Source organism: Lates calcarifer, unplaced genomic scaffold, assembly GCF_001640805.2.
Source record: "Lates calcarifer isolate ASB-BC8 unplaced genomic scaffold, TLL_Latcal_v3 _unitig_5673_quiver_385, whole genome shotgun sequence".
NCBI classification, from domain to species: Eukaryota; Metazoa; Chordata; class Actinopteri; family Centropomidae; genus Lates; species Lates calcarifer.
The window spans coordinates 529331-554241 of record NW_026117659.1 but is presented as its reverse complement, the minus strand read 5'-3'; the positions used below and the strand labels follow the sequence as shown (position 1 = coordinate 554241).

At 41.1% G+C, this 24911-nt stretch overlaps 1 protein-coding gene across 3 annotated transcripts; it reads left to right on the top strand.

The window, feature by feature from the left end:
• The first annotated feature begins 3252 nt into the window (after window positions 1–3252).
• LOC108875486 (F-BAR and double SH3 domains protein 2) lies at window positions 3253–23143 on the top strand. Of its 3 annotated transcripts, XM_018664460.2 has the most exons (21): window positions 3253–3391; window positions 4078–4175; window positions 4356–4401; window positions 7472–7545; window positions 8886–9030; window positions 9160–9296; window positions 10511–10574; window positions 10969–11097; window positions 12515–12637; window positions 13676–13771; window positions 14334–14450; window positions 18178–18282; window positions 18964–19119; window positions 19363–19491; window positions 20175–20258; window positions 20441–20585; window positions 20887–20987; window positions 21404–21514; window positions 21698–21848; window positions 21943–21998; window positions 22152–23143. In XM_018664460.2, exons 1-21 carry the CDS (start codon window positions 3371–3373, stop codon window positions 22203–22205), a joined length of 2142 nt encoding a protein of 713 aa, XP_018519976.1. In that variant the 5' UTR covers window positions 3253–3370; the 3' UTR covers window positions 22206–23143. The 3 variants fall into 3 exon arrangements, 2 of the variants coding, with proteins under 2 accessions (XP_018519976.1, XP_018519974.1); XR_007812106.1 differs by lacking the exon at window positions 22152–23143 and having other exon boundaries at window positions 21760–21848; window positions 21943–21981; XM_018664458.2 differs by lacking the exons at window positions 7472–7545; window positions 8886–9030; window positions 9160–9296; window positions 10511–10574; window positions 10969–11097.
• Window positions 23144–24911: the final 1768 nt, after the last annotated feature.

Here is a 24911-nt window from a genome sequence, read left to right as displayed (position 1 = left end):
AAAATTATAATAAGATTAAATATTCAAAATGGATATGTCTCCAACAGTTCACCTTCTATCACTACTTTTTCATCACCATCTGTGTCAATCCCCTGTAACAATGGCATCTGAACTTGTTCTCCAGGCATTACAACTCCAACCCATCTCAATATCATAGCCTTCACAAAGGTCAACAACAACGTACAAAACAAAACATCACACTCAACGATAAAAGAACTGCCACCAAAATCTGGACTAACACTGCTCCCACCGGTCCTAATTTCTCCTGCAACCAAGCATTCGCAGACCATCCAGCTCCTTCTGATGGACCAAACGCATCTCTTATACGCTTCAATGCCTCTATGATGCTAGTCATATTATCAGAAGTATCAGGAATCAAAGTATAGCAGGCATCCCCAGTTAAATTCAAAGCCACACATAGGCCACCTTTGGCCAAAATATAATCTAAAGCCATGTCATGTTTCAGCAACATCAATCTGTGACTCCTCTGGGTATTTGACAAGTAGTTAAAACCCCTGATGGTTTCATTTGCAAAGCCCTGTAGGGTATAGGTAATATTATCAATATGATCTGCCAAAAATACCACACCATACCATGGAAATAATGCTTTGCCCCACTTCTCACCTAAACTTATCCTCCAATGGTTAAACAAATTCACTGACAAAGCCATCATTGTATCTCCTGCTGATTGCTGCTGATACAACAGCCACGATAATGCAGAAGATTGACAAACAGTGGTTAACAGCTCTGGCACCGTTTCTAAAATTGAAGGCCATGTGTCTGGTGCTGGAATCTTCACTATACATGAGCAATTCAATTTCTTGACCGATCTTACAGAATGAGTTACCTGCTGGAACCATAGGTTCCTGCCTGCCCATGAATCTGCAATTCGTAGTCTCGAAGAATCAAAACCATATGCTTTCCACTTAATCTCTCTCTTCTGTAATGCACGATATTGATCAGTCATGTCATCTGGTGTCCAATCAAAATCAAAAAACTCATTCCTCATTGGAAAAAGTTCTCTGATCTGTCACAGATAAACCTACATCATTCTCCTCCACCGTCTGTTCCTCTTATTTCATTACTACTGTTTACACTAGGCTTTGTCTTAAATGTAGGGTTCTGAGTTACATTTACCACCTCTCTAAATTTCAAAAATATATCAGGTGCCTGTGTCACATTTATAGGTTTCATAGATGTCAAAAATGTTGTCGCTAGTGTAATATTTGTCCCCTTCGAAGTCATTTCTAAAGTAGTAGCCTGGGTTGATACATTAACACCCTTAGTCGTTTCCTGAGCTAGAGAAGCAACTTTCATCTGTATACTATTTACCCTTGGAGTAGTTACCATGGTGGATTCTTCCTGAACCCCTCTAACAACCAGGGAAACTCCAACAGGATTCAGGTCTTTTATCAAAAGTATTACCTCACAAGTTATATAACCTTCTATCCAATAATTTTGAAATGGAACAAATTTAAACTCTGACTCCAAATAAGTACACGTGTATTCCCCTTGATCTTCCCAAGTAACAATACGCAAAATAAGTGAACAATCACCCACAACTTTTAACCACATCATATCATTATACAACAAACACTTCCTTTGATCCCGAGGCACAATATCAACTTCAGGTCCTGCCAACAACGCATCTTCACCACGACTATTTTTCCACTTAGGAGGATTAGTACCACCAACATTTCATCTCCCACACTGACAAGGAAGGTGGGCTACTCTTCCTAAATTAACCCTAACCACAATCTACAACAAGGAGTTGGCATCACAGAGATCATCTGAGGTGACACTGTAGTTAAATGTGATACATTTATACCTTTGGTAACCTTTAACACTGAAAGGGTAGATATACTTTCCATTTTTCCAACTTTCGGCTGGAGAGTTGATGCCATTGTTATCAATTCTTTTGTTTCCTCTACAACTTGAGGAAACTCCATATTCTTACTGTCATCTATCACCTCTAGAGTCACTATACTAACTCTAAGTCCCTCACTCTCAAACCTCGGATCATAAAAAGAACACCTATAATCACCTTGATCATCCTGTTGGGGCCTATATACATAGAGACTACAATCTCCTTCAGTCTTCAGCCGTTTTTTATCGTTAAGTAACACATACTTCCTTAATGTTGATGTCCTTGACAGATTTAAAACCCTGCCATAGTTATGCTCCCATTGGACTCAAAATTCTCCTTCACCACTATTTTCTCCCGTACACTGGCATGGGAGCTGAACTGACTTCCCTGAGGTCACTTTGACCCTAGTCCTGGTAACGTTTTGGTTTGACTCTTTTCCGAACTGGTCTTGGACTCCTTCGTCGAACTGAATCTCCAAATTCTCCTGTATTCGAGGCAGATGGCTGCCCACCCTGAGTCCGGTTCTGCTCGAGGTTTCTGCCTCTTAAAAGGAAGTTTTTCCTTGCCACTGTCGCCTGGTGCTTGCTCATGGTGGGATTTGTTGGGTCTCTCTCTGTAAATACCTATTTTAAAGAGTATGGTCTAGATCTGTTCTATATGAAAAGTGCCCTGAGATGACTTTTGTTGTGATATGGCGCTATATAAATAAAATTGAATTGTATTGAATATTGGAGTCACAGCCCTTTGCAACCTTTGATGCTTCACACTCCACTGAAACTGACTCTGCTGTTTCTGGGACATATTAACACCTGCCAGAGGGCAGCAGGTCAAAGATGTCCAGGGTGTGGACAGTTTTATGATGTTTGAAGCTCTGAAAAGGTAGCAGGCATTGGCTATGTCCTCCAGGGAGGGGAGAGGACAGCCAGTGATTTTTTTGTGCTGTACCAATGACCTCTGAAAAATAGTTTATTATTCTTGATAGAAGGGACACTTGATGGACACCATGATCTTAGAAATGAAGCTGTTGACAGCCAGCACTCCCCGCAGGATTCTCCACTGCAGATCACCTAATATCCTGTTTAACAGTGGTTCATAAAACAACCTCAGCACCACTTTATCTTCCTTTACCTGAAAGCTGCTACTATTTCTGTAACAGACCAGCAGAGAGCTCTATACATTTTATACTGTGTCAGAAAGTTGATGCAACCAAATTATTAATGATCAGGATTCCTTCTATGTTATGAGCAGTAACAGACACCTCCACTTTCAACCTCTCATCCACTTCAGATAGATAGGGGAGGAGGGTGAGAGGAGATACACACACACACACATAGCTACACACACACAGAGAGAGAGAGAGAGAGAGAGAGAGAGAGAGAGAGAGAGAGAGAGAGAGTTGCATTTGTGCATATGTGAAAATATTGAGGAAGTTAGCAGCACACCACAGTTGAAACAAGCTAACACAGGGACGGAAATAATAACGGACACAACCAGCATCCAAACATGCAACCACCACCCAGGAAGGTAAGATAGTGCTGAGTCTCATGTAGATATTAATATGATGAGTTCTTACTGCTGACACACGCTGTGTCTCCACTACCCCACTACTTTCATTTTTGTTCCTCCAGCCCACCTTCATTTAAAGGTAATATTTTTTAAATTCTGTGTGAAGGCTGTTTCAGTGACAACAGTGATACTACAATAAGTGCATTTAACAAATATTTGAAATATTTCATGTTGGTATAATAGATACATTTTCTTGATGCCATGTGAAGGTGAAAGCATCTGCTTGCAAGTACCGAAAATGTATATTCCCAACTGAGTACAGTACATGTACCAAATAAAAATAAATATGTTTTCTAAATAAATGTACTGCATAAGATTTTATATTGTAAGGTATGTGAAACATTACATTTTGTACTCCAGTCAGAATTGGAGTTAATATCATTCCCTCAAGATCCAACATTGTCTCAGTTTTTCTGCAGTTCATAACTCGTGACTGGGACAGCTGTCTCTGTCAGCTAATGAAGCCATCAGGAAACAGCTATTATAAACGTATGCACACTGTGGTTTCTTTATTTTGATCTATCTTTGTTCATCTTTGAAGATATGTCTTTTTAAATGCTACATTTGTGTGTGTGTGTGTGTGTGTGTGTGTGTGTGTGTGTGTGTGTGTGTGCGCACGCGTGTGCATGTGCATGTGTGTGCAGGTAAAGGAGAGCCAGCAGGTGAAACTGGTGTTTTCAGAGCAGCTAAGTAAACTGCAGACCAAACAACATCAAGACACCGAACTGCTGGAAGAGATCAGGTACAGTACTGTCTGTGACTCACCAGACTGGATATCAGTATGAAATTCTCCCTTTGGATTCTATGAGACAGATAGAGGTAGACAAAAGGATCAGTACAGAAATACAGAATTAAACCGTTTTAAAAGACAGGTCTGTTGATGTTATGTGTTGTTGTTGTGTTTTTATTTGTGTTCCCTAAGGTCCTTCAGTAAGCATCGAGCAGCTATAGAAAAGGAGTATGGTCAGGTGAGTAAACCCAAGCTATTCTAGTCCACTATTAGTTCTGTTTCTGGTACCTCTGAGTTTTTACTGGAAATGCTTTTCATTTATTGATTTGAGGTCCCATATCAGTACCTGAGTGCTGTTTTTGTAATTGTCTCCTGTGACTTGTGTGTGTCCAGTATGTGTGTCTGTATGTTTCAACACACTGTCATGCCATCTTAACTAGGTTCCCTTAAGCGAGGTACACACCAAAAAATAATATCAGCCCACACCAATTATCAGCCCAAATCCCCCCTCCCAATCAAAGTCAGCAAAGGCCTGATTATCTGATGGTTCTAACAATTATCTTGCCAGATTCTCCTCTTGTGTTTTCATTGCAAACCACACACTATAGGAACAAAACTGTGAAATCTGCAGTTATTTGTCATCATGTGTGTGGTCTCTCACATTTTCTAAATCAGGTTAAAAAAATCTTTTAGTGTGTGCCGGGCTTTACTCTCTCACTAGATGTTCCAAGTTTCTACCTTTTTAAGCAAAGTCCTAGTTTATGTGTTTTTACACCATGGTGAAGAATGTGTCACATATATGCGTGTGAGACATGTGATGAGTGTGTGTGTGTGTGAGAGAGAGAGAGAGGGAGAGAAACAGAGAGAGAGAGAGGATTGTGCTGTTTCCTTTAGTATCCAGTAGCTATTTTCATTTGGCATTATCCACAGAGTTGTGAAAATGTCTGACACTTGATTTGTTAGCAGCAGACAGAGTTGCTTGGGGCCAATCGTTTTTATAAGATATCCGAGTGTTTTGAAACCAGTCTATAGCCATGCTAGTGATTTCTACAGCTGTGTTGTGCGCAAAATTCTGATGTCATGCTGACATGCTCACAATGACACTGCTAATGTTTGCTAGCTGAGTTAACATGGAAGTACAGCTGATGAAGGCTGAGGGAAACAGTGGCTTAGGCAGAAATTGTATTTTGGGTGGGCCAGTACAAAATTGGATGGGCTCCCCAATTATGGGGGAGCTAAGGAGAGCCGAGCTCCCCTGAAAGCCTATTTTGAGACATTTAGGGGGAGCTCTGAAATATTGTCCGTTTTTGTGTCACAGGTTACAGACTTTGATTTTCTGTACGAGATTCCTGAAATAAATATTTCAGGAAATTCTGGTTGGTGGTTCAAAATGACAGCTGCCTCTGTCCAGTGTTGAGCCACAAATGCAGCTCACTGTCCTGTTTGTGATGAGCAGCTAACTGTCATACTGTTAATAAGGTAGGATTGGACAAGGCCATTTAAGGGAGGGACTTAGCGAAGGGTCAATTATGTTCCTAAGGCTTTCTTTTCAGCAGTTCTAATCAGTTTTAATCAGATGGCAAATAAAACACTAATAACAATAAGACAATTTTAGATTTACCTCTTATATGAGTTTTCATTTTAAAAAGTTTATTTCACTCAAACGTGGATGAGCGGGCCAGTGCCGCCCACACTAGTCACTGGCCTGCCCAGACCCATTACTGGCTACGTGTCTGGATGGAAATGTCACGTTTTGGTACTTTGTCATAAAGAAAAATCTTAGACAAATAGAATTTATTTAATTTCCTTGAGGGAGTCATCCCAAAGGGATCATAAAGTCAAATCTAAGTCTAAGTCTATTTTGACCTGATGATAGTACATAGCTACAAAAATGTATAACATCATGTTAAGGCAAAAACAGAGTTAACAATAGGAATTCAAGAAATTAACAGAGAATGATAATGGAAACATTATCCTTAAAGAGCAACTTGCAGGTTAAATTTTTAAAGAAATTGATACTAAATGTTGTCTGAAAATGACCACTTAATTCAAGAGTTTATATGCTTTACAAGACATGAAGGTAAAAATTCAGAGGAAAATGTGTCTGTTTTCAGCTAAGTTCCTAGAAAAATCGACTCAACATCGACTCTATACATTGTGTAGCAGTGGGTTTGTGGGTGAGTTTGAGCAGTCATGTGGTGTTTTTTCAATAGTTTTACAGTGTAATATCCATGTCTGATCTTGCAGACTTACTGTATGTGGTGCAGGCTGCACAAATTCCAGCCGTTCAGGACATACAGTCCACAGACTGGAAAAGAAACAGTGCTAGGTTTCGTGCTCAAGTGCGTTTTTGTGCAGGTGGGGAGACTTCACTGCTGCATCTGTGACTAAGAACACGGTCATGTGCAACTCTCATTTCAGACAGGATGATTGTTTCCGGCAATGTAATAAAGATGGGATGTAGTGCCCAGAACCGTGTGAGACTTGTTGCTGGAGTGGTTCCTGCGATCTACTCAGATGCGTCGCCAGGCCACTGTTCGCAGCTTCTGGTTTTGCTGTCAGCAGCAGCTATCCTCACGGACCCTCTGCTCAATGAAAATATGAGCAGAGTCCTGTTTTCTAATGGTTGCTAACTTCCAAATTAGCCAGCATCGTGATTTCAAAAACAAGCAAGCATGTGTGAAGTGTCAATCTGTAGTCAGTATGGCCTGTACTTGTTTTGATATTTCCTGATATGTGATAGTAAACTTTATAATGTTGTGATGTGGACGCAGCATTAGCCATTGTTAGGTGTCGTTAGCTAATGCTGTTCACTCATCAAGACACCTGCCCAGTCCTCCACTTGTTCTCCTCATAGCATTACTCCACCTCACTCCTGTGGCTGTTATTTCTCCTGATTCTGGTCTGTTCCTGGTCTCTTGGACACTGAGCAGGCTCATAATTATACAGCTGTGGTCCGTCATATGAATACAAATATATATTTTTCAACCTCTCCAGTTCCTACATCATTTCCCCACACATTGATTCACTGTGGTCTCCACCCTGCAAGTTGCTCTATAACAAAACATGAGTGGTCATTTAACATAGCTCAGTGTAAGTTTAACAACAAAAGGTACTCCATGTTAGTACATCATCTCAAGCTAAATGTAGACATTTTATGAAATGTTATGTTCTTACACTGTGTGCAAGCAAATGATAGTTAGGGAATGCACCAATTGAGGCCGACCTGTTAAAGCATGTTGTGTTGTCCTTACACTACATTTTACTGTCTTTTCTTTGGGTTGTGATGTGGTAAACTGCATTTTCAGGCTCTTCAGAGGTTAGCTGTTCAGTACCAGAAGAGAGATTGGCAAAGAGGAAATACAGATGCTATCACTTCTGGGTAACTCCACACACACATGCACACAGCCGACTCGCCAGCTGTTTTCTGTTTCATTTTTTGGTAGGGTGATTTTATTTTACACAGCCAGTCACTAGACTGCTGGTTCTGGTTGCTCTTATGTTATTGTCAGTCAGTGTGGAAGGTTGCACTAGCCCAAGGTTGTAATTTAAACATGTTTGTAAAGAGCAATGGTTGGTTGTGTTAATGTAAATATGACATTTCGCTTTCAGGAGATGAGGTTTGATAGTGTGTCATATTCCAACTCTTTGACACTGAGTGAATTTGTCCTATGTTTGGGCACCTTGGAGGACAGTCAAAGCTCAGCAATTGCATCTTATTGAGGAAATAAACAGTTGAGAAGGTTGTGTTTAAAAAGCTAACCAAATAAAATAACAAATAAGCAAACACACTAACATAACCTAAATACCTTTATTGATGTTGCCGACCAATACTATAACACAGTAGCCACAGCAAAATCTTTTGTCTCAATGTTGGCAATTTGACACATGTGACTGTTAACACAAGAAAGAAGCTCACACAAATATCTGGCCTGTTATAAAAACAATCAACACAACGTCAGGAGCATAAGAGGGCAACAGGAGCACTTTAGCCAGCTAACAGCAGGCAGGTATAAAGTCCATGATGATTCTGAGTTGATTCAGGTATCCCAACAAGTTAGTCATCCAGTCAGTGGTTTTGTGTTAATAATAAGATCATGTGAGAAAAAAATGGGATAGGACCTGTTGCAAGTTGCATTTGTAGCTAGCTAGAAAATGTTACCAAGGCATTTTAAAAACTCTTACATTCATTAAATATGTCTGAATTTTCTATTAAAGGATCTTTTTACTGATAAATTTACAGGTGAGTAATATGCAATGTGGTCCTCAGTATTAACTATACAGATGGAGGTATACAAACAGTATCTGCAGAAATATGACAAATATGCTAATGTGCAATGTTAGATTTCACTCATACGAACAGATGTAAATTTTTACAAGTCTTTTATCACAGAGCTATGACAGACCAAGTGGAATAGAATAAACTGTAATGACATTTGGTTTTGGCATTACTCAGTTATCAGTCATCAGGGGTGAGGTGTTGGTGGATACCATCAAAATAGTAAAAAAAAAAATAGCCCAACTTATCACAACTCTCCACAAACATTTTTACTCGGTTAAATGAAACAGAAAAACAACCAGTCTGGCACTGAGTACAGGACTATGCACATATCAGTGTAATAATTATTTGGATCACTAGTTTCACAGATAATTACAGAAGGGTACTCAAATGTGCACTGTTAGCTTGTAGAGAAACAATAATAAACACGTGTGTGTTTTCAGAAGTGTGTTTGGTGTGTGGCGGTCAGTGGTAGATGCTACAGCTCAGACTGCTGCATCACGACTTGCTGCTGCAGAGGAATACCGCAGACTGACTGGACAAGCCTCCAGAAGTCTTCGCAATGCAAAGGACATCCGAGCTAAGAGAGTGAGAGAGCTGCAGATAATATATACACACACTGATCATATCAACAGTTAGCAGTCATTGCAACATAGTATGCCAAAGGACACTGATGGTTAACAAATTCTTTGGGGTGTGTGTGTGTGTGTGTGTTAGGGCCTGGAGCAGCTCCAGAGGGTACAGGCTGAAGTGGTAGATGCTGTGCGGGAGCTGCACAGGATCAAGAAGAGTTACCACCAGTTAAGCCACATTGCCAGTGTTGCCAGAGAGAAAGCTGCTGATGCACAAACCAGGTATCTGAGAGCATCTGCAGTTATCAGGGAGGTTTGGGTAGATGGTTGATAAAGATACATGGTTGATAAATAAGTTTTTTGGACCCAATTAAATACTTCAAACTAGATAAGGTTTTAGCCTCATGCAAGAGGAAGATGATTTTTTTGCAATTAGTGTACCATTCTACCACACATTTGAAAAAGTGATATCTAATTCAGTCTCCCAACCTCTTTTAATCTTATGTAGCACAGGAGGAGTCACTGTCAATAAAAGATTGTATATGTAAGAAATACGGTCTTTTGATATGTCAGTAATTCCAAACAGATGGTCAATGCCTGAGGCTTGGGGAGACTTAGGGAATGTTAAAGTGTTGGATTTAGCAAAGTCACGAAAACAGATTAGTACTGAAGATTCCATTTGGATGGAATTGTGCAAAGCTGGTAGAACAGACCATCAACATAAAAGTCACCCAGGCAGGATAGGTCTTGTCTATGCCAGTTGCTCTAAATGAGTGTAAGGGTGTAGGGGTGCAGAGGTTCAGCTGAAATGTTACTTTACTTGTTGTTGTTGTTGTTTATTCTTAGAGTGGTAGGAGTGCTGTCTATGTTTAACTGGAAAGCTGCCACATACCAAAACCTTTAGACATGAGGAAGAGTTAGCTTTGACTTGGATTCACTTATTTTCTCTATCTGAGATCCAGAAAGTAATTGTATGCATGTCAGCTGCCCAATAATATGATTGGACATTCCCCATGAGACCTACCCCTTTTGAACATAGATTTTCAAAAGTTTTGAGTTTTATTTAGAACTATAGATATTATTATTGACTATATTAACTATTCAAAGTCATTGTCAGATAATTTGAAGGAGTTACAGACTGAAGTAATCTCTGGGTTGCCTTATTAATAGGAAAGCAATTACTTTTATGTATATTTATTTTACACCTCAAGAAGGTTCCAAAGGATCTGAGAGTGGAACATACAGGGGCACATAGTCTGCATACAAGGACACTTTGTGGTTGACTCCACATCTTTTGATATTTAAATAAAGCAGACTTTGACTTTGACTACTTTGCCTTCTCCGTCTTCACTTAAGTATATTAACATCTAAATATAGCAAGATTAATTTCAGTCAGTGTTTATATATAGAACAGAGATTTTACATATGGCCTCCGTAAATGTGTGGCTACAGTCTTTATGACTTTAGTTATTTTATGTTTTAACTTTGTCTTACAGAGCCAGAAAGAGTGAACATGGTATTTTCCACTTTAAAACAGGACTACAGAAGATGACTGCTAAGGTATGGAGCTGAAATGAGTTGTTATTATAGACTGTTCAACAACATAACAGAAAGGGAGTATGGACACAGGACAAAGTAAGAGATTAATGGTTTTTGCATAGAGTATACCCAGTTTATTAAAGTATTTCTTTAAGTACATTAAGCTTAGTAAGTACTTTAAGTAGGCCAATACAGTTTAATAAAGTACCACAAGATTTAAGTTTAGTTTTTGTGGTTTTAATGTCCATACTCCACATATCTGTTCATTTTTCATGTTGGGTTAGGGTTAGGGTTAGGGTTAGGGTTAGTTTGTAATGTTTGTAATGTTCACTTGAACTGAAAAATGTGTGTGTGTGTGTGTGTGTGTGTGTGTGTGTGTGTGTGTGTGTGTGTGTGTGTGTGGGTGTATACACAGCTCAGTGCTAGGATGAACGAGTGTGATGACCGTTTGACTGAGGTTCGTAATGAGTATTTGCTGGCTTTAGCAGCAATGAATGCCCATCACCAACACTACTATTCTAACGACTTACCACGTATCATGGAGGTAACACACAAACACACAATCTGCACAGTTCCCTTACTGGAGCTTTTTTGCAATTGAAATGTAACGTGTTACACTTGTGTTAGTCATAAGCAGCGTAAAGATTTTAGATTTCAGAAATTATTGCTGTCATCATCACTATCTTGATGTTTTATATTCCAAAAAATCCACCCCATCGTCTGATTTGTTTTCATCATAAGTAGTTATCACCTTGAACAGCTCAGATGTACTTTGATTAGAAATTGCAGAAAACTGACTAACTCTGTACTTCCAAAGGGAAAGAAAGGCTAAAGTTGCCAGTTTGAAATGTTTCTTTATTTAATCTTTATTAACCTTGGTAATCCCTGGAGACCATGGTCTAAGTGTAATTACAAAGTGTAGAGCGTGCGCATCCAAAAACCTTTCATAGGTGCTGGATCAAAAAATTAACTAGAGGCAAATACTAGAGAGAAGGTCCACACACTGTGCTAATAGTTGGTCCAGCCTGTGAGTGGATTGACTCTCAGTCATGTAGATCACAGTCACCTGAGTGATGAATGTGTTTGTCTCTATATGCCTGTTCAGCTTTGTGATGGAGATTTGACAATGCCTGATGAAGAACTCCTCTACATCAAAAGATTGCTTCATTAAAATTACTGGCAACTATTAGCACAATGCGTGAAATAAGGGTAATTACACTAATAATGGTATAATTTGAGATATGATCATACTTTGGTGATTTGGTTAAAAGTCTGACAGTTGTGTTCTGAACACCCTGAAACTGTGTAATCATATTTTGATCAAGACACGTGAACACTGCATTACAATAATCCACATGAGAAGTAATAAAAGCATGAATCACTCTCTGAGGATAAGTAAAGGAAACAGATGATCTGATATTCCTCAAGTGAAAAAAACAACTGAGCCTTTTAACATGAGATAATAACCTTTTAACTCCAAGTTTTTTACCACATGTTGAGCTATAAGTCCAAGGGCAGGTAAAACCTGGCCATTAGAGTCTATAACAAGAATTTCAGTTTTGGAGGAGTTAATCTAAAGAAAATTTACTGCCATCCACTCCTTGACTGCAACTGGGCATTTATGCAGGGAAAATAACTTAATGTTAACTAATGTAGAAATGAAATAAAATATGATATTATTAAAAAATGAAGGAAACAAAAAGAAAATAAAATTGGCCCTAAAATGGAGCCCTGTGGAACCCCCTACTTAGAACATGCTTGAGAAGAGGTAAAGCCATTAACAGACACAACACATTTTTTATATGAGGAGTATGAGGAGAATCAGTGGAGGGCAGTCCCAGAGATAACAACCCATGTTCTCAACCTTTCAGAAATAACGCCATAATCCACCATGTTGGGCAAAAAATGGTGGTGAAACTATTTGTACTAAACTGACTCTTGTCCCTTATTTCCCTTGTCAGCGAATGGATGGTGATATTTATGATGCTTTGAGAAGCCATCTCACCCTGCTGTGTGGAACAGAGATGGATACCAATCTGTCCACACACAAACAGTACAGCAAGATATGGGACAGTGTCATTAAGGTGCGTGTGTGAGTGTGTGCATACCATTGAGTGTTATCTGTGTTCTGTATGCAGTATATTGATTTGTTGAAAGCTCTGAGTACAGATGTGTTCTGAGTGCCAGGGGTTGTAGTGTAGACACAGGCGCAGACAGGAGGCAGAGACAGAGTTTAACAAAAAAAACAAGGTCCTTTATTCTAACAGGATCGGTATACAGGTTGGCAGTCAGAGAAGGCAACGGTACAAAAGGACTAGAGCTGAGGCAAGGTCAAAAATCACAGGCAAGGGTCAAAAAACTATGGCTACTAAAGAACAGGTTGCTTACTCGAAGGCTGGTCCGGCAAAGGCACAAGACGAACTGGCAGGGAGTTCAGGGAGACACAGACACTAAATACACAGGAGCAGGGCAGACAATGAGACACAGGTGAATCACATTAGGGCGGGGTAGGTAATCACCAGGAGGAGGGAGCACAGAAGGAAGGGGAAGACAAGAGGGAGGTCAGTGATTACAAAATAAAACAGGAAATAATACAAACACAACTGAACTACAAAATAAAAAGCCCTGGCTCAGAGCTGACACCCTGACACTGAGCTCAACCATGTGTTTGTGTTTTGACGGTTAGAGGGCTCTTATTCAGCATTCATGTTAAATCTGAGTTACTGTAACTACTGTTTTCAGTAACCCACCCACTCAGATCCAACTCAGTGACAAAGCAGACATAATACATGTCTCACTTTCTCTCTAGAGGACACGTGGGTGGTGGCAGACAATTACAGGGACGGTGACAGACAGAGAGAAAGAGGGAATGTAGAAAGGAGGAGATGAAGAACAAACAGAAAAATGTCTTCTAATGACTAGCTAAGGGAAGAGGGGAAAGTGATATGACTGCATGGGTGAAGATTTGGAGGGAAGAAGAGTCAGGAGGCCATTTTCAGCTTTTCTCACAAATTCTGCAAAATTTACAGTGATGCAACTAAGGAAGGACCTTTTTTTTCAGGGGGTGGGAATAAATGTTTTTGATGTTTCTAGTTAACAGTGATTGGTTGTTGTGTTGTCAGGTGACCAGAGAAAAAAATATTCAGCAGTTTCTACAAGAATCTGTCTCCTTCAGTAAATCAACTGAATTCACCCTTCAACCTGCTCCACGAGACAAGGTGTGTGTGTGTGTGTGTGTGTGTGTGTGTGTGTGTGTGTGTGTGTGTGACCTCCAGTTGTAAAGGGGCACATTTCAATTTTGGCAAATCAGCTAGGCTTTCCAGGAAAAACATTTTACCTGACTTTACATGCTAAAAATAGGGACTGAATTTTATTTCTGTTAAGTTGATTAAGGATGGGGTTACTGATGCTGTCCCAGGATATAGATGGGGAGACATATTTCATCATGAAACATAAAAAAGGATATTTAGTATTTAGTATACTTTAGTTTAGTATATTGTTTTTGTCACAATATACTGTAATGAGATAAAGTTGTGTATAGCATCATGTTTATCAGTAATTCAAGATCAGAACATAATGCAGTCCAATAAACAGCACCAACACCATAAACTACTGCCCCAGCTTCAAAAGAATTCAGAGTTGAATCAACAACCTTTCTGGCGCGGTCTCATCAAAAGATTGCACATGATGGTCTCCATCACAGGCTGCACTGAACATTATACAAATGTCGAAAATATTGAATGATTTCATGTTGAAAGTGTTTGTATCTCGTCTGTGCAGGTATCCTCTCTGCAGGAAGTCTGTGCTTTACAAGCTGAGGGTTGTCTGGTTAAGGAGGCCAAGAAATGGGCAACAAAAGCTGCCAAAGACTATAAGATCATCACCCATGGAGAGAGGGTGAGACTTTGATTACAGAGTTATCAAAGCCAGGATACTACATTGCAGTAGTTTGAGTCTTTTTTCAAACACTTCTTGTTACATTATACTGTAGAATAGTACACATGTAGTTAATATAGACTATATAGTTAATGGATCAGATAAAACCTGTGGAATGGACAGTTGTTTTGTATTTTTCCTGTTTTCATTCATATTAACAATGAAAGTAGTAATTATTTGACGTACTATATGTTTAACATTATGCTCTAATGAGGAACGTATTGTATCTCTGTGTTCTTTTTCTGATGATGTTTGGTGTTTCACTATGGGAATCACTTTGGCGTGACCAACTACGGAAGCTCCAATGACACCATGTCTGTCAGTGACAGACAGGTCCAACTGTGCCTGGGGCACGCCCCCTGTATAACAACACAGTCGACCAGCCCCTCTCAAATCATTCTCGCTTTCTTCCCGTGAAGAAACTATACAAGCTCCCTCAGCTCTTCCAGGCTAGTTGGACTAGCTGCATAACAGTTCATAGATGAACCGTCAAGGACCACATCACCGAACGCAGTTTTTCCAATCTAAGTCTGGATTTGCTCAGTAAGTCCTTCACAATAAGTTAACTTTACGGTTACACTCATGACCTAAAACATTGTCCGCATCAAGGCGAGCTGTTCCTCAGGTACCCTGTAATTGATTACCGGTGTACTGGTGATTGTGTTGTAGTGCACCCTCTGGCAAAGGCGTTACGGCGAGCCTTTGAGGGTCCGGCCAGCTGCAGTGCCTGCCTGCATGAAGGAAGTGAGTAAATACTGGTCTAACCCGTTCAAGAGTAAGCTTCCCACCAAAGGCTACTTTAATCTGGAGAGACAGAACCAATCAAAAGACTAACCAGCAGTCTACGATTGGTTTGTGACAATAGATCTCTCAGACACCTATTTTCACATCGCCATTTATACCACACAGGGCAGAGCCTATGAATATCTGGCCATGCTGTTCGGGCTATTGTTAGCTCCGAGGGTGTTCAGCAAGTGTGTGGAAGCAGCACTGTCTCCGTTACGGAACAGTGGCATCAGAATATTCTCATACATAGACGATTATCTGATATGCTCCCAATCACGGGATCAGGCAATCAGAGATTCCGCTATGGTGATAGATCATCTCAGCGATCTGGGGTTCAGCATCAACTGGGCGAAAAGCCAAGTGGAACCCGCGCAATGTACATAATATCTGGGTCTCAACATAAACTCCCTCTCCTATCGTGTCACGCTGTTGGAGGGGAGCTTAGCGTCTCTCATACACTGCCTCTCCCTTTTCCAGTTGGGAAAGTTTGTGACATTCAGACTTTGCCTGCGTCTGCTCGGCCTCATGGCTTCAGTGATATCTGTTGTGTACATTTGGGGCTTCTGAGATTGAGGGATTTTCAGCATTGGGTGGCCGCATTGCGCCTGTGCCCACGTCGTCACCTCAGCCACAGGGTGAGAATCACCCCAACATGTGTGGTGGCTCTCTGCCAATGGAGAGACTTGACGGCCTTGGCGTTGGGAGTCCCACTGAGAATGGTGTCATCCAGGGTAACCATGACAACAGATGTGTCCCTATTGGGATGGGGGGTGACCATGCTGGGCAGAGGGGTGAATGGCACCTGGAGCCCGGAACTGGCTCGGGTTCACATAAACATCTTGGAACTTTGGGCAGTGTTCTTTGCACTAAAGCATTTCCTTCACTTTCTCCAAGGTCGCCATGTCTTAGTAAAAACAGACAACTCCACGGTGGTGGCATAAATCAACCACCAGTGTGGCACTCGCTCTCTGTAGCTACACAAGTCACTTGAAAGATAATCTTGTGGAGCAGCACCAGACTCCTGTCTCTTCAAGCATCACATGTGCCAGGCATATTGAACAGGGGGGCGGATCGCCTATCATGGGGGAACCCCCTGTACAGAGAGTGGACTCTTCACCCTCAGGTAGTGGAACAGATTTGGCAGAGGTACGGCTGGGCAGCCGTAGATCTCTTCGCCTCGCAGGAAAACGCCCACTGTCCATCCATGGCCAAACATGCTGCTCTATGCATTCCCCCCTCTCAGCCTGATCTCCCCCACCCTAGCAAGGGTGAGAGAGCAGGGTTTGTTGTTAATTCTGATAGCACTGCGGTGGTCATCCTAGAACTGGGTGGCAAAAATAGTACAACTTCTGGCAGGAGAGCCTTGGTCTCTCCCCATATGCAGGGATCTTTTGTTCCAAGCACACGGAGAGATTTACCATCCTCTCCCACACCGCTTAGCTCTCTGGGCTTGGCCCGTGAGAAGTGGAATCTCAGTGCTGCAGGTCTGCATGCACAGGTCATTGACACCATTCAGGGTGCAAGGGCCTCTTTCACTCGCTCTCTTTATGGGGCAAAGTGGCAGATTTTTGAGGAATGGTGTGACTTTAGGCATATTGTTCCTTTTCAGTGTTCAGTGGTTGACCTGCTGTGTTTCTTGCAGGAGTTGGTTGAGAAGAGGAAGGCCTTTTCTACAATTAAAGTGTACTTTGCAGCTATCTCAGCATGCCATGTGGGCTTTGGAGATAAGCCAGTGGGACAATATTATCTGGTCTGTCGTTTCATGAAGGGTGCATGCCGCAAGCTCCCAGTTTCCAGACCCCTAGTTCCTCTGTGGGATCTGTCAGTGGTGCTGGACGCATTATCTCATCACCCTTTTGAGCCTATGGTGGCTGTAGGGATGAAGTTTGTCTCTTTGAAAACGGTTCTGCTCTTGGCTTTAACCACAGTGAAGTGTGTGAGTGACTTGCAAGCTTTTTCTATCCGCCCTTCCTGCTTGCAGTTTTCCCCAGGTGGCACAAAAGTATGCCTATGACCCAACCCGGCTTTTGTGCCTAAGGTGGTTGAGTCAGATTACAGATGTCCCACTGTGGAGCTTTTGGCTTTTCACCCTCCTCCTTTTTCCTCAGGTGCCTGCACTGGACACTGCCGGTATATGTGAGTAGAACAGCAGGGTTCAGGAAAGCTGATCAGCTGTTCATGTCCCGGGCTACTCCTCATTAAGGCAAGCCACTGTCTTACCAGAGGCTGTCTCACTGGATTGTGTTGGCTATTTCTCTGGCCTATAAGTGTGGGGGTTTGAGCACTGAGACCCTTGGGGGACTGCATTCGACAAGGGGTATGGCCACTTCATGGGCTCTGTTCAGGGGAGTGTCAGTGCAGGACATTTTATGCTGCAGCAAGCTGGGCTAACCCTCACTTTTGTGAGGTTTTTCAGGCTTGACGTCTCAGTGCCGTCCTTGGCACAAGCAGTACCTGTGAACAGTGAAGTGAACACGCCAGGGTCAGTGTAATTATTGCTGACAGGCTGGATATGTTTATGGCCTCGGGAAGCTTATGCACTCCGGGAGTGGTCTATATCTTCCATAGTGAAACACTGAACGACCTTAGAAAAAGAACTTTGGGTTACTTAACATAATCCCTGGTTCTTTGATAACAGAGTGGGGTGTTTCACCATCACATCCCTCCTTGCATAGACACAGAAAGAAACCAGTCTGGAATGATTTGAGAGGGGCTGGTCGACTGTGGTGTTATACAGGGGGCGTGCCCCAGGCACAGTTGGACCTGTCTGTCACTGACAGACATGGTGTCATTGGAGCTTCCGTAGTTGGTCACACCAAAGTAATTCCCATAGTGAAAGACCTCACTCTGTTATCAAAGAACCAGGGATTACGTTAAGTAACCCAAAATTTCTCCCTGTCAGGCTCTACAGATGTTAGAGAGTCGGTTGAAGCTCTTGTCAGGGGAGACGGGGCTCAGTGTGGAGCAGAAGATAACAGAAGTGCAGGACAGTGTCAGGAAAGCTCTGGTACTTGTTTTTTTATTTGTTTTTAAGTTTGTCTTTTGTTACAGATAAAAAAGTCTATCACTTGAGTTCAGTGGCATCATCAGTCAGCACTGGGCCCCAGTGCAAGACGATCAAAACAGACCTCACAATGCATCATAACCCAGAACTCCATGTGGGCATGTTTGCACATTTTTGAACTTCAAATCTTCAAACTTTTTTAATCTCAATTTAGATTGTAACATAGAGGTATGAGTCAATAGACAGTGTGCTTGTACATGCTGTATGACGGCAGCTGGATTCACTTGAGAGTCTTGGAGACAGTCCACCTCTCACCTGAAAGACTTCTTCAATTTTATCTGACTAACAGAGAGACCAAATGAATGGGTGTGGCTGCTTGGGGAGGGATATTTAGACTGTAATGTAAGTGTCTGATGTTGTTCAGTGATGGTTTTTCCAGTTTAACGTAAATTGCTTTTTTGGATGTTTAAAGTTTTCTATCTCATAAAAACCTGTGTACATGACTCTGGAATCTAATGGAGGGGACCCATTCTTTGTTGGAAGAACTCATACATTACATAAAGAACCCATACATTACAGTGCTGGACTTGTTAGTTGCTAATTTGACATCTCAAAATGTAATGCTCAGAACAAAACCCAGCTGCTGTGTGTCCCAGTGAGTGACTTGTTGTCTTCCTGTCTCAGCTCAGCAGGGTGAAGGCAGAGGCTCGTCTGGCTCTGTTGTCACACACTGTCACAGGAACTGAATTATGGCTGCACAATGCCATGAACCAGGCAGAGGAGGAGCTGGAGAGCGAGAGACGCCTCAGTGAACAGAGAAAGTCAACTGAAGACTTTTCAGTATGATAAAACACACACACACATAATTGAGTTCGATGTATATCAGGCTCTGAGACATACACAATTCTTAATACTTGATGTCTGTTAAACATCTGGAAAAAATTGCTCCAGATTAAAAACACAAAAGTAAACATGCCATTGCCCAGTGAGGTTGGCTGTAGTGTAGTGCAACATTTGGAGGAGGAAGCAGTGTGAGACTCAGTTCTGCTCATGTCACTCTGATGTGTTTATTGTGTTTTCCAGGAGGATGAGTTTGACTTGACTGACTTTGAGGACTACGATGATGAGAACGGAGACATCTTTGCAGATCCAGTATCAGCATCTGGAGTGTTTGTTTATCCTGCAGCCTGCAGAGTTATCTATGGCTATCAGGTACACTGCACTAAAATACACACATATAATTTAGTGGATTCTTAACATCTGCAAAAGTGCTCCTCCTGAGTGGAGCCATGTCCTTGGATTGTAAAGGTTTTTCCTTCAGATGCACTTCACCATCTGAGTGTGAAATTTGGCTTTGAAAATGAAGGAAATCTAAAATGTTTGGGCTAATATGAAAAATGAAAACATGCCATGCCATAAATAAATTAAATTCATCTGGATTCATCATATATGTCAACATGGCAGCTTAACACCTCTAATATCTGTGGTCATGAAGTCATAGGTCTGATGAAATGTTAGAAATGTTGTGAAACCCACAATAACACACTAAGAAATCAACCAGGTGGAAGAGGAGGAAGCTGAAATCAGCATCTGCACTTTTGCAATCAGTTTGTTAGTTTGATCTGGTTATATAGATATTTTCTAGAGAAATAGATAAAGTATATGTGATGAAGACTGAAGATTGCAGAGAGTCAGGCTCACCCTTAGAGTTCAGAAAAGATGTTGAAACTCAACTCTGTGTGACCACATAAAATCATCTAGTGTCACGGTGAATAGCTGTGAACATATTTAGCAAATGCAATAGGCAGTGTGTGTAGAGTACTGCAGCTGGATAATATGGAATTTATTTCATTGAAGGATTCATAAAAATGACAAAAGCATGTTATTTCCTTCAGGCTTGTCAGTCAGATGAGCTGTCAATCATGGAAGGAGAGGAGCTTCAAGTGATTGAAGATGGAGACATGGAGGACTGGCTGAAGGTAACAGCTGTTCTGCTATATATATATATACACATATATATGTATATATATATGTGTATGTGTGTGTGTATTATTGTATAAAATATTATTTTTATTTGAAGAGGTAAATAATCCTTGATTTAAGATGTGCAGTACTGTGTCTTCTGTGTATGTGTAACATCTGTGTCTCTGCATACCTGCAGGTGTGTAACTCATGTGGTCAGGTGGGCTATGTCCCTGAGCGTTATGTGCAGTTCCTGTGTCTACCAGCAGAGGACGCTGCTCAGCTGGACAGTTCTTTCAGCTCCACCTCCTCCACTTGCAATAAAGAGAAAGCAGGGAGCAGAGGTCAGCATTTGCACTAGCATTGAACATATCTGCATGTCATTAGTTGTGTTGTGTTATATTAAGTTGTGTTGTGTTGTGTAATTGTGTCCTGCCTATGCAATACAGTGTGAAACATTCGTCAGGCATGAACATAACTTCTTACATTACATTGCCATCAAAGAACATTGTCTACTATTCTGTCCTAAACTCTACAAATTAATGACATGTGATGATGTTGCATTATATATGCACAAATGATTAATGATAAGGTGGTCATATTAGACAAATGTGTATGCTCATAATCCAGTCTGATTTGTTTCAGGTGTAGTGAGAGCACTGTACTCCTACCAGGCCCAGAGTGCAGAGGAGCTTTCCTTCCAGGAGGGGGCGCTAATCCACCTGATACGCTGTCGTCATGGCGAGGTGTGTGCACTATTTTCCTATGTCTGTGTTTCTAAACAGAATATGTCATAGGAGGCCAATGAGGCCAATTTCAAAGACCCGGAAAGATAAGTAGCTTTTCTTGTCTTAACACAAGACACAACATGTTGTGTTGTGACCCACGACACTGTTTAATGGAGCCATTAAAATCATAGCAGATCTAAGATAATTTAGCTGTTAGGTTCAGCTGTCAGGCTTACAGCTATACACTGGGCTCCACTTTCATCAGTCTCAGCTTCACTTTAGGATTCTGACTAAACAAGAGTTTAAATGATTTAGTCGAACAGCTAGATGGATCGATGAAGCCGTGCTGGTGTTTCCTACCTGCTCTGTTTTAACATTTAGGTTTTATTTGATGTGTCCTCCTACATTATCTACATGAATGGACTGTTTTATAGGTGGATGATGGTTTTTGGGAGGGAGAGTTGAATGGACAGATTGGTGTCTTTCCGTCATTGGTGGTGGAGCTCATACATGATGAGGGGGAGGAGGAGAAACAGGAAGAGGAGGTGAGAGTGGACTGTCTGTTTCCTGAATGATCCTATAAAACATAACTTTAGTAGCTGAAGATTCAAATATCACATAACACTAAAAACTTGATCCCATTTATCCTCTGAAATCCACCCAGCTCATCTTAGTGTTTACTGCTTCTCTCTTTGACTTTGATATTACCGCATTTATGTTTTTTCCAGCCTCTTCCCACCCCAACCATGCCTCCTTACTCTCCTCCCATCCCAATCCTCTCCCCTCCCAGCTGTAGTTCAGCACTCAGTGCCACTCCTCCTAGCTGCATGACGGACAAACAGCAGGTCTTTCCACCAAAGCTCACAGACAACACAGGAGGTGAATGGAGTCAAACTTTACTCCAGTTTACTCCATTGAATTAGTTAAGTAAGGAGGTAATGTCTGTCTGTCTCTGTTTCTGTTCTCCCATCAGACCCTGGGGGCAACAACCACAAATCTCCGGATCTCTCCAGTAGTCGACTAAGACCAGTATGTGTTGTTACAATAATCTTGTAACATGCCTATCATGACAAAAGCGATAGAGGAGGATTGCTGAATGTTGACTCAGTTAGTAGAATTCAGCTTTGTGTGGACAGGGATCAGTAATGACACATCTGTCTTCTTCCTGTTTTACTGTTTTAGTGTCGAGCACCTCCTCCTCCTCCTCCAACACAGAAGCCTTCTCCTCAGCCATGAGACAAAGACTGGACTCACTGTCAGTTCACAGACATGCCTTGTGTTGACCAAAGGAACAGTGTTTTGTGCCTTTCATTGTAGTACACGTATTTGGCAGTTGCTGACCAGTGTTTAAGTTGACTAAGCCCCTGTCATCTTAGTCATGAATGATGAACAGATACCAAGGTTAATTCATGTGTCCTTTGTGTGTTACTTCAGAGTGGACTCATACTCAGCTCCACAAAATGTGATGATAACTAACACTTAACATTTTAATAGAATGATGATTCATTTGTGAAACATCTCATATTTGGGAAGAAGTAAGAGATATATGACAAATATGATCTTTACAAGCGGAGGCATGTTTTCTTCAGCAGGTTAACTTGTGAGCTGTACAGCTTAGATCCTAGCAGCTAATGTTGGTTTTTGTGCTAATGTAGTGAAAGGTTTTTTTTTCTTTGCTATATCAATACTTTCAGCTTTTGAAGAACTGACAGAACACTACTGTACATAAAAAATATGAAAGAGTACAAATGTTAACTGCTCCACTTTACTGCATGATAATCAGATACTATCGTGAATAATTTGAGATTTTTTTTTGTTTAAATTTACAAATACCAACTTTACCTGAAGTGTTAAACTACTGTATATTGTAAACTCTGATGTGTGAAATGTATTTGTTCCATCTCTGCAAGTGTTATTTTACATTTTAGTCAGAGTCTTATGTTTTGTGAACATTGTTTAATTTTGAAATCCCCTGTATACTATATTTTATCATAATGGATTTGATTGAATGAAACAGTGGAGAGATTCATTGTGCATGATAATAACAGTATGTCTATAGTGTGGTGCTGTTGTGACGTACTGGATCACTGATTCATGTCAAGACTAAACATACAGAGGAAAGTCTGAAAAACATGGTTTTTATTATGTCATGGAATAAATCATAATCCATCTGATTACAGTGTACTGATTTACACATTATACACTTCAACAGCAGCACAAACTCCAGCCTCTACAATGGTCATGAAGCCGAATCAACTCATTTCTCAGACAGTTTCAACACAAGCTGAACATTAGGAAGCTGTGGCTGAAACACCAGCTCCCAGTGGACCAGTGAGACCAGTGAGACTGGTACCAGCTCCCAGTGACTGTGACTTTATGTGTCTTTATGTAGTTTTTTAAATGTAGACTGTTTTTTATGATGATTTATTGTGTGATTTATGTATGTCTTGGATATTATCTCCTCTGTGAAGCACTTTGTGAATTCATACATGTCTATCACTTATTATCACTTACACATGGTAGATCAGCATTATGAAGCATTATTTCAGTATCAGATTGTTCATTTTTCTAATATAAAATGGGCAAAAAAGAATTAAACATAACAATTTCAGCAATAAAGAAGTACAATATGAAAAAAACTGTTCACTGTACTAGGGTGGTGGTGGAAACCATGATAATCACTGGCTCTTGTCCAACATGAATTCAAAAGTGATTTCAACCTAAAAGACACATCATCTGCTCCTGGCATTTGTAGAGAGAAAACTCTCCACACTGTCAGTGTTTCATCACTGAGAGAGTCATGTATTTAGAGGAAAATAGTGAATGTAATTGACCATGACTGTCACGAACTCACAGTCTTCTGTGATGTATGATCATGTATTCTGATGATCCCACCTTGTTTGGCTGCTGGTGTGGCAGGACAGGGCCCATTTAACTACACTGTGCTGCGCTGTGTAATGATAGAACCCTTAGAGTAAGACTCTTGATATGCCTGGGCCTGGGTCTACCTAACTTCAGATATTACTTCTGGGCAGCTCAGGTCAGTCTTGTGGTGACATGAATTAGGAACAATGCAAGGATCAGATGGGTCCAGATAGAGACCCCAGAGATATCTTTATCTATTCTTTCATGAATAAAAAGTAAACTTAAAGCATGAATGGATCAGACATACACTTCCTCTCACAGTTCCTCTCTTTGCTGTGGATTCCTCCAGATGTTGGAAACTTTCCTCTGAGATTCTGCTCCATGTTGACATGATGCATCACATCATTTCTGCTAAGTTGTCAGCTGTACATTCATGTTGCTAAGCTCCTGTTCTACCACATCCCAGAGATGTTCTACTGGATTCAGATCTGGAGACTGGGGAGGTCACTGAAGTTCACAGAACTCACTGAGACGTGGAGCATTATCCTGCTGAAAGTAGCCATTAGAAGATGGTAAACTGTGGCCATAAAGGGATGAACATGGTCAGCAACAACACTCAGACTGTGTCATTGATTGGTATTAAGGGCCCAAAGTGAGTCAAGAAAACATTCTCCACACCATTACACTATCACCAGCAGCCTGGACTTTTGGCAGACACAAGGCAGGTTGGCTCCATGGAGTCATGCTGTTGAGACCAAATTCTGACCCTACCATCTGCTGTGTCAGCAGAAATCTAGATCCATCAGTCTTCAAATGTCCATTTTTGGTGAGCCTGTGTCCACTGCAGCCTCAGATTTCTGTTCTTGGCTGACAGGAGAGGAACCTGACGTGGACCTGCTGTTGTAGTCCATCCACCTCAAGGTTGGAGGTGTTGTTCATTCTGATGTTTTTCTCTCATCAACAAGGTGTTTCCCTCCACAGAACTGGTACTCACTAGATCCTTTTTGCCTCCATTCCCTCTTTAAACAGAATGAAACTAGCTGCTGTGACTTTTTCTCATCTTCGTCAAACCTGAAA

Excerpts from the sequence above, each read along its gene's own strand:
- LOC108875486 (XM_018664460.2), top strand. The coding sequence starts at position 3,371 with ATGCAACCACCACCCAGGAAG. Across the intron at positions 13,772-14,333 it reads AACCTGCTCCACGAGACAAG|GTATCCTCTCTGCAGGAAGT; the intron begins GTGTGTGTGTGT and ends TCGTCTGTGCAG. Across the intron at positions 20,259-20,440 it reads ACATGGAGGACTGGCTGAAG|GTGTGTAACTCATGTGGTCA; the intron begins GTAACAGCTGTT and ends GCATACCTGCAG.